Source organism: Cinclus cinclus, chromosome Z, assembly GCF_963662255.1.
Source record: "Cinclus cinclus chromosome Z, bCinCin1.1, whole genome shotgun sequence".
Classification (NCBI taxonomy): domain Eukaryota; kingdom Metazoa; phylum Chordata; class Aves; order Passeriformes; family Cinclidae; genus Cinclus; species Cinclus cinclus.
The window spans coordinates 48,319,313-48,328,807 of record NC_085084.1 but is presented as its reverse complement, the minus strand read 5'-3'; the positions used below and the strand labels follow the sequence as shown (position 1 = coordinate 48,328,807).

At 35.8% G+C, this 9,495-nt stretch overlaps 1 protein-coding gene across 1 annotated transcript in view; it reads right to left on the bottom strand.

Moving 5' to 3' along the window:
* FRMD3 (FERM domain containing 3) overlaps nt 1-9,495 on the bottom strand; it is a 120,852-nt gene that overhangs the window by 42,678 nt on the left and 68,679 nt on the right. The window contains exons 3-4 of the mRNA XM_062513136.1: nt 9,062-9,104; nt 298-376 (exon numbers count right to left, since the gene is read on the bottom strand). Coding sequence (XP_062369120.1) covers nt 298-376; nt 9,062-9,104 — 122 coding nt within the window. The remainder of the gene's footprint in view (nt 1-297; nt 377-9,061; nt 9,105-9,495) is intronic.

The following is a 9,495-nucleotide window of genomic DNA, read 5'->3' as shown; positions in this document are numbered from 1 at the left end:
AGGAAAGGAAAGGAAAGGAAAGGAACCAGGATAATTTTTTTCCAGTCATTTGACCACTTCTTCATTTCTTCAAAGTTCTTGTGTAACTTTCCTTTAAACTGCTTTAAAAAAATCTATATGTATCACAGTGAAAAGAAAATTATTGATATTGCAAATGTCAGCCTGTATTAATTTCATCAGAAACAGTGAGAACCCTACCCAACAATCTACCTTTTATTGAACTTCTTTGCAATGTACATTAAATGCACAGACTAAAAGAAGAACCAAAACAAAGCCAAAAAACCAAACGAAAAATACCTGGTGAGCTCTTCTTTAATCTTCAAGGGTTCATGTGGGTAGAATTTCACTCTAAAGCACATGGTGTATGGTGGATGAGCTGAAACAGAGAAAAAGAATGAGAACAATAGCAAGCAAACATTGCTTAAGCCACTCTGAAGGAGTGACTTTAAAGTGTCTTAGTAATAATGACTTAAGTGTCTTACTAATGGTTAGATTAGGCAGAGATTCAAAGAAGAGCTTTATTATATTATTTTGGGTTAGTCTTTTTTGGAAAATGATAAACAGAAAGCAATGATAATACTACAAAATTGAAGAAACCATTTAGTTAATGAAACTAAAGACAGTAGAAATATTTCTGTTCCCAGTATTTAATAAGATTATAGTACCTAACTCTGAGCAGTGGAATCAATACCAGGCCTGACATACAATGCTTTCAATAGAAAAGAAAGAGAGGGAAAAGAAAGGTGAAGGGGAAAAGAGAAAGGAGAAAGAGGAAGGGATCACAACAACAGGAAATATTTAAATTTTGAAATCATTGCCTCTCAGGCACTTTGATTCAGAGCAAAGTGCAGATCTATAATATTCTAATTAGTTTTAAAATATTTTGGTCTTGATATATTCTCAATGTACAGTCAATTTTAGATTCCTGAAACCTTGTAGGGACAGTGCTTTTACAGTAGGAAAAGGGAAAGCAGAAGAAAAGGGCAAAAAAACCAGAGAAAATGGAGGACAATGCCAGGTAATTACTGGTAATTAAAGAATTACTTTTTAAAGTTTTAAATTATAACAGAAGTTAGTAAACTACCAGAACAATTTATGGTACTATCTTCTAAAGCTTACCAGTTCATGGGCTTGTATAAACTTCATATGGTAATTAGTTCAACAGTCACTGTACTTTTCAAGCTACTCTGACTGCAGTATTTACCTATATGCTGCAGTGTTGCAGAAACACATCTCTGGATATCACACAGTTCCATGTGATGTACAGAAACAATAGGAAATGAAAATGCATTAAATATTTTGTTATGGTGAGTATCTTTTGGAAGGCTTAACTCTTCTTGAAGATAAAGGAATATTTTCCTCTTTCAAAACCTCACATTGTACTTATTTTAAGTACAGTCAGCCTCAACTAGAACTGCTTATTTCACTTTGTTCCCCTTGTTTAAATAACTATTCATTTAACACCCAAAGAGGAATTTCAGAAGGGATAGGAATGGAAATATGAAAGACACAGGAAAAGAAAAAAGCAAATAATCAATAATAAATAGAAATTAAGAGGAAATTAAGAAAATAAAAAACCTTAATTGTTCTCTAGAGATACTTTCACACTTTAGATCTGGAGAAGCTCTCTAAAGGCTAGAGAAACAGTTTGTTTTCTCTAGGCTTTGCTGTCTTATATGTGACTGCAGCACTGTCTTATATAGTGACTGCAAACTGCAAAACAGAAGACATCATTATGTCTTCCCTGCCCTGTAACAGCAAAGGAGAAGGTAAAGTGAAATTGCTGTCCCATAAAGGAAAGCAGCCATGCAGAAACTCATTAAGGTATCATGTTGCCTGGACAAAGCAAAAGACAACTAAAGTCATCTTAAATGGTTCTGTCACTCCTCAATAGCCATGTTAAAACTAAGAAATGGAGGAAAACCAGTGCTTTTGGAATACTGTTCCACTTTAAAAACATTACAGAAGAGACAACCTCTATTAAACAAGCAATCCACTGGGGAAGGAAAAAAAAAAGGAAAAAAAAACCTATAAATGTTTTGCTATATTTAGAATTAGTTTGCAAATAGTGATGCAGATAAAGAATACCTAATGAATGGGTCTTCAGCATCCCAGCAAATACAAACCTGCTGCAAGACCCCAAAAATGTACTGAATTTTACCTAATTTTCCATATGTCAATAAAAAAATAATTGAATATTTGTCCATGGTAAAAATAAATAAAGAAAAAATGTTATATTAGAAGAGTCCCATCCTGGCAGTATATGGTAACCACATAAAAGTATCAGATGCCCTATATGCAAAGAGTATCACAGTGAGGAAATGACAGCCTACACTGCACTATAAAAAGCCCGCATTCATAGGAAAGGTTAAAGCAGGAAATGTTTTACTTGCAGCAGAAGAACAGTATGTGACAGAACTACACACCAATGCACAGGACACGCAGGAGATTTGTCAAGGCAGCTTAAATCCTATTTTGCAAATCTTTTCCTAGACTCAAGCTCCTGTAACCATATTCCTCCTCAGCAGTGCAGCAATACAAGTCTGCTGCAGCCTGCTAAGCCAAGGTCCCTTCTCTATTCCTGTGCAAGAATGGAACAAAAACAACTTGCAGTTTGGAATGGTAAAAAGAATATGAACCTATCCACCTTATTAATCTCTGGAGATAAGAAAGTTCCCTGCAATTACAGAAGGAGATCCTTGTTTCCTTTTTCTTATTCTCAAAAAATGAGCCACAATGAATATTTGAATGGGGAAGGAGGGAACTCCCAAAGCTATCCACTTTACTGTCCATCTTAATTTTAAGGTATATCATAAACTTAATGTTCTTCCAAAGAGACATTTGAAGATATGTAAACATTTAGCAAGGCCTTTATCTTCTAGATATACCACATTGGAAAAACACGCATGAGGACTTCATGTTCTCTCTTTGGTTTCTCACAGAAGAAACCAAGAGAGGGATTGAATTTTATCAGCTCAAGGGACGTGATTGTCAAGCTAGATAATTTCTCAATTCCTTGAAAGTAAAATTACTTTTGACTACATATGAAGTAGTGAAAACATTAACAACAAATCTTCCCAAAACAGAGCAGAATTTGCAGAAGCACATTTGATCAACACATAATCTGTTTTTTAATAGCTATTTCTTATAAACCTTTTCTTTCAGAAGATCCTTTATCTTTCAAATAAGAAGCAGCGGGCATAGTGAAATACCTAAGGGTCTGACAGAATTTCCTACCATCAGAGTTCACTATCTCACTAAAAACCATTCAAAATTACAATAATTTCAAAGGACTTTAGTGTGGAGAATAGTATTGACAGTGAATTCCATTGAAGCAAGACCATTATTTTCCAGTTTATATGCTAACAGTACATAGGAAGTGAAGGAAAAAGTACAAATAAAATCATTTAAGTTATGTTGAATGCTGACACAAGCCATGATCTAAACATTCGTGAAGGAGCTATACACAGAGCATAGTTTTCCAGGTAACTGATTGTATGTTTTTAAAGTTTATTTCACTTACATTAAACTATGATACAGTATTCTATGTACTTCAAACAGAAAGAATCTCCCTAAAGCACACCCAAACCTACAACACCATGACCAGAACAAAGAGGGATATGGGAGAGCCTCCCTCGGTTACAGACATCAGTAAGTAAGGGACTGAGTTTCACATGAACGATTCTGAAGCAGTCTACAAAAAAAAAAAAAACCCCACACATTCATATTACCATTTTCTTCATAGAAAAAGAATCTGAAAAAAAAAATAAAGAAAACATTTATGTGCAGTGGTTTTGAGTAGCTGGTGCTGGGGTAGAGTTAATTTTCTTTGCAGTGGCTGGTATAGGGTTGTATTTTGGATTTGTGTTGAACATAGGGCTGATAACACAGAGATGTTTCCATACTGACACCCTGATAAGGAGACTATGAGTGCATGGGAAGCTGGAAGGAGACACAGACGGGACAGATGACCCCAAGTGATCAAAAGAACATGCCAGATAACATGGCATCGTGTTCAGTACATAAAGTAGGAGGAAGAAAGAGGAAGGGGAAACTTCTGGAATAATTGTCTTCCCAAGTCACTGTTACATGCGGTAGGGTCCTGCTGTCCTGGACGTAGCTGAACACCTTCCTGCCTGTGGGAAGGGCTGAATGAATCCCTTGTTTTGCTTTGCTTGTGTGTGCTTTTCCTTTCCCTATTAAATTTTCTTCATCTTAACCCATGAGTTTTCCAGCTTTTACTCTTCCTCTCCCTAATCCTGATGGTGGGAGTCTGAGCAAGTGGCTGTGTGGTGCTTGGTTGCTGTCTGAGGCAAACCACAACAATATGAAAGATGAAAATAGTTTTTAAAAGCTGTTGAAAAACTTTATTGAAATTTTACAAGTGTCAATCACATAGAGAAAGATGGAAAATTCTCAGCTGACACGTTTTGGAATGTTTGTTTTTCACAATCTCCTTTTCACCAAGCACAACTGCTACCTTGTATAATGTTCTGCACTGTCAGCATTGTTTTTTTGTTGTTTTTTTTTTTATATTAAACATGAAGTAGAGCTGGATACTGAAAGCCAAAAGCAGATGTTAATATTATCTTTATAGTCCTGAGAATGCAACATTGCAGAAAAATTCCTGCATCTCTCCTTGATGTTACATATTTTCTGAAGTATAGCATCCTACAAAAAGCTTAGTGAAATTTAAGAAACAAACAAACAACCAAGAAAAAATATTACACTAAAATAGTCCTCATATTCATTAGTTCTGCAGAAGCACTTCTGGGGAACCATTAAGACATATGCAGTTGTTTCCACATACCTGTTCCCTTTCCAGATGAATCAGCTGTTTATCCATACTCCTTGCTGAGCAATTTTAAAACAGACAGAGCTTTACTCAGTGTTTTATGTATAAGGGATACCTGATCTATCATAAATCTCAAACTAGGGGTCTCCCACATTGCACTCAATAGTTACAAAACAACACAGGGCAAGGTGGATTTTTATCAGGTGTTTATAATAAAGCTTAAAATGCTGCTATTAAATCTTCATGTGGATCATAGAATACACAGCATTCAGATTAATGCCTAAAGGATTACACAAAACCACCACTCTCATTGTACATGTATTTATGGATCTCATATTTGATTAAACTTTTCTTTATTTTGCACCGAGATCCCCTGGTTCATTCCACCTCCTTTCAGGTTTTAGGACAGCATTAGAGATCACGGAAATTAACTGAAAAATTCTCATGACCTGACACAGGAGAGCATCCTTTTAGCATTACTGTTTTAGATCATAGAATAATAGAATAGTTTGGGTTTGAAGAGACCTTAAAGTTCATCTAGTTCCAGCCCTCCTGGGCAGGAATAATTTGCACTATATCAGGTTCCAACCTGGCCTTGAACACCTCAAAGGACAGGACACCCACTACTTTCCTGGGCAACATGTTCCAGTGCCTCACCACACTCACAGTAAAGAATTTTCTGATATGTAATCTAAACCTATGCTCTTTCAGTTATGCAAGGCAGCAAGAAAAACATGGAAATTTAGAACTCCTGCACATCAGAGCAACAGAAATTATTGTGTTCCACTGTCATCAAGCACAAAACCCACATATTTGGATATTTCCCACCAAGCAGGTTTCAGGAGAGCTGCATATTTCTATATATGCAGAATAATCTTTAAAAGTAATCAAAAAGCAGCAAGAGAGAAAATGCATGGGAAAACTCTTCTTTAGTTAAACATTAGCACTGATGTGACTCCGGTTTTGCACCATAACATTCCTAGAGAAAAAATGCAAGCATTTAAGCAACATAAAATATAAGATTGCCAAATAGAGAACTTTACTGCCAGCATTTGGGAGATAATGACACTATACACAAAAACATGCAAAAGAACAGGAAAAAATTCTTCAGAAGTTCTGTATCCTGAATACAAAGATACAGCTTCCTTAGGCAACCTTCCAGAGAGTTTTCTTTCACACTATGGGAAGTAGACTGCTTACAACTGCTGATCATGGGTCACCAACTGGCTACAGTCTATGCAAACAACCCAGGCAGTGGTTCAGGACATTTCTCAGAAACTAAATTTTTCCCTCTCATGCAAAATTAGTGGTAAAAAAAGCTGAAGCTGTGAAATAGACTTTACACATCATATTAAGACACTAACATTACAATGACAATGGCAAATGAAAGGTAGATGGTCAGACAAAAAAGATACTATGCCTTCATTCTTTTTGTGTGGCACCAGAACACATTTAAATATAGTTTCATATTTGATAAGACAAAATATAAAATATTTTAGAGGATTCTTCCTGTCATATACCATTGTTACTAAATATGAACTTAAAGCAAATTTTTCCAAAGCCAAAGAAATTAAAATTGTAACACATGTCACAAGATCCTATGGACACTTCAGAGCTTCAAAGATACAACATTCTGTTCCACAGACAGAAATGTATTGTTGCCAGACTGTGAGTTCTGTACAACCTGATTATATAGAGAAATTATGCCTGAATGATTCATGTATTACTGAGGCCCATGAAAGCTAGTACTCACTAAAATGTATACTAATATACTTCTACTAGTCAAACTTTTTCTGCTCTAAATATTTGTCAATGTTGAGCTGAATGAATAAACAGACAAAAATTTGCTGCTGTGCTGAAGGAAAATGGTAGCTGAGCTCAAGAACACAGTACTTTTAGAACTTTTTCTGCACATACGCAAGTACTTCACAATTCCATGTAAATCTAAGTGTTCAACTGAATTTAGACCTTTTTGGGTCATTAGTATTATCAGAGAAAATTATTCATTGTTTCCTGAATTCCTTAATGCAAAGAAATAAAAGGAAATATCCATCTAGTACAGCCACTGTGGACAGTTTTCTGCCATCATTTTTCCCAGAAGTTACGCATATATGAGGCATGTGCTACTAACCAGTCACTTCATTGGTACAGTTTTTAGACTTTCCACCTTCTACTAATTTCACTCCTCACTTGTGCTGCCTGACACTGGGATATTTTACAAATGCATATCAATACTTTCTTCTTCTGAGTCTAAACCTTTTCATAGTAAATTGAATATTTTTAGATCAAATATGAGTTAACCTTGTTCCTTTAGAAATTGTTTGATTTTCTATATTAGTATAGCCTACTTTTAGAAAAATAAATAAAATGTTCTTGAGGCCAAATTCATACAAAAAATGTCCTTGAAACCTGTGGGAGCATAATCTTCATGGATTCAACACATGTACAAAATATATATACATAGCTTTTATTCTTTTTTCTTAAGGGGTTATTGTAGCAATTAAAGTCCTTCTTCTGTGACATAAAAGAAAGTTAACTTACACTAGTAATTTTAAACGTAATCATATAGTTGATTCAACTTCTGTGCCCTAAATCTAAGTCTGGTAACAAAAATCTTTTGTTAGCATCTCATTCTCTTTGGCTGCTGTTCTCAAGACCTTTTTGCCATGATAAACAACCTAATGCTAGCTGCATTTTATTTTGCTTTTTTTGCTATGTATCCATTTATTTTTGGAGTTTTGACTAGGATTCTATCACAAAAGCCACAGAAATCCTCTGATGAGTCCACCAAATCACTACATCTGCAGAATTTATGGACCACCATCTATCACATCTGTTCAACATCTATGTGCAGGAAAGGCTGTTTTGAATAAGTCAAAACACACTCAGTACATCTGAGTTGGCAGAGTCCCCGCATGTGGTGCTACGCAAAGTGCACAAGAGGAATCAGCTCTAATGCTTTTTTTGGGTAAAATCAGTGATACAAATGCAGGCCAGGTGATACATTTGACTGTTGTACTTTTGATAACACATTGGAGATTAAGATGAATTACAGTTATTACAATGCCTGTTCTTCCCTCTTTTCTTCCTTTGCTAGCATTGTTGAGGAGCACAACTTAGTTCCAATTTGACATTTTTGAACTTATTACTGGATAGTACTCCAGCTAGCTAAACACTAGTTATAGAAGTTCACACTGAATATGCCAGATACACGTGTGTTGGCATATATACACATGTATATATATATTGCAGTATGACTGCATTAATGGAAGAATTCCTTGAAGTATTGCATATAGTGCAGTCAACATCCAGCATTAACTGGTTTTTATGTCTTAGACAATCTCTTAAGCCTCACCACATTTTAAAGCAAATATATTATCTCCCACACAAAAGGCTCCTTGTATTTATGCTTGAAACAGAAAACTGTATACAAGCAATATGAAATAAAATTCTACTTCATTTCATAAGCTAGGTAGATAGGTGGGCAGGTAGGTAGATAGGTAGGTAGATAGATTAAAAGACAGATAGATAGACAGATAATGGCTAAGACCCAACTTCTAATGCACTACCTCTGTTCTCCAGAACTGCCAAATAAACTGTCTTCTGCTGCTGGATATAAGCTGAGTACCAAAGCAGTTCTCTTTCCTGAAGAGGTCTTCACAGTTGGATTACTTAATGGAAAGCATAGGCCGGACAGTGACATTTGAAAAAGATAATTAAAGTAATACATTCCTGCTTTAAAGACACTTTTTAAAGTACTGATCTTAAGTTGCCCCCACCTGTGGCAGAAAGCTCAACACTTAGGCCACAATACTTGAGTTTGCTGAAAATTGTAAAAACTGTGGTAAAAATGATCTCAAGCCAATGCTCTGCATTTTCAGAAAGCAAGGGGCAGCAGAAAGGAAAACCAGGAAAGACCCAGAAACAATTGCCACACTCCATTTTTATTGCCATCTCCCAGTGGCTGATTGCATAGGACTGAAAATGAGAGCTGGAAACTACAGGTCTTCTGACCAGATCTGCCACCCACTGCTGGCCTCTGGCTGTAGCCATGAGCAGTAAGGAAAAGTTTTTGATGTGCAAAGCACTGTCAGATGCTAAGATCAGGGTAGCATGGAGTTTTTAGAACTCCTCCATGTGCTAACAAGAAAGACCTGTTTACACTGAAAAAACAAATGAAGCTTATTCTAAATTACTGCACGGAAACACAAGAATATCTCCAGTTATTTAACAATCTGTTTAGAAACATGAGCCTTCAAGACTTACATTTCATTTGCTTGAAGATGGACTTGTTGGGTTCAAGCCAGTGCTGGAAAGACAAAGCAGAGACCAAAGGTTAATATGGATCAGAGCAGACAAAAATAGCCTTGTAAATGCATATGGTACCCAAAATGAGAAGTAGGAATTTTTTTTCACTGAGACATACATAAACGAGAAGAGTACCTCCATATTGAAATTGTACTGTATAAGCATACTTGATAACACCAGTGCCTGTACAATAGATGCAGTTGAGATAGAAATAAAACAGATATTTCAAAGACCCATTTAAAGGGGGCAGGCTGTAGTCCTCAGCTTGCAGTGGACATTTTAGTCTCATAGTTTCAGGCATTTTTTTCCAGAAAAATTATCATATCAGACAGTAGGATGGACTATTCAGAAACTTCAACACTGTCTCTTCATTAGTCTTGTCTTAAAACTGA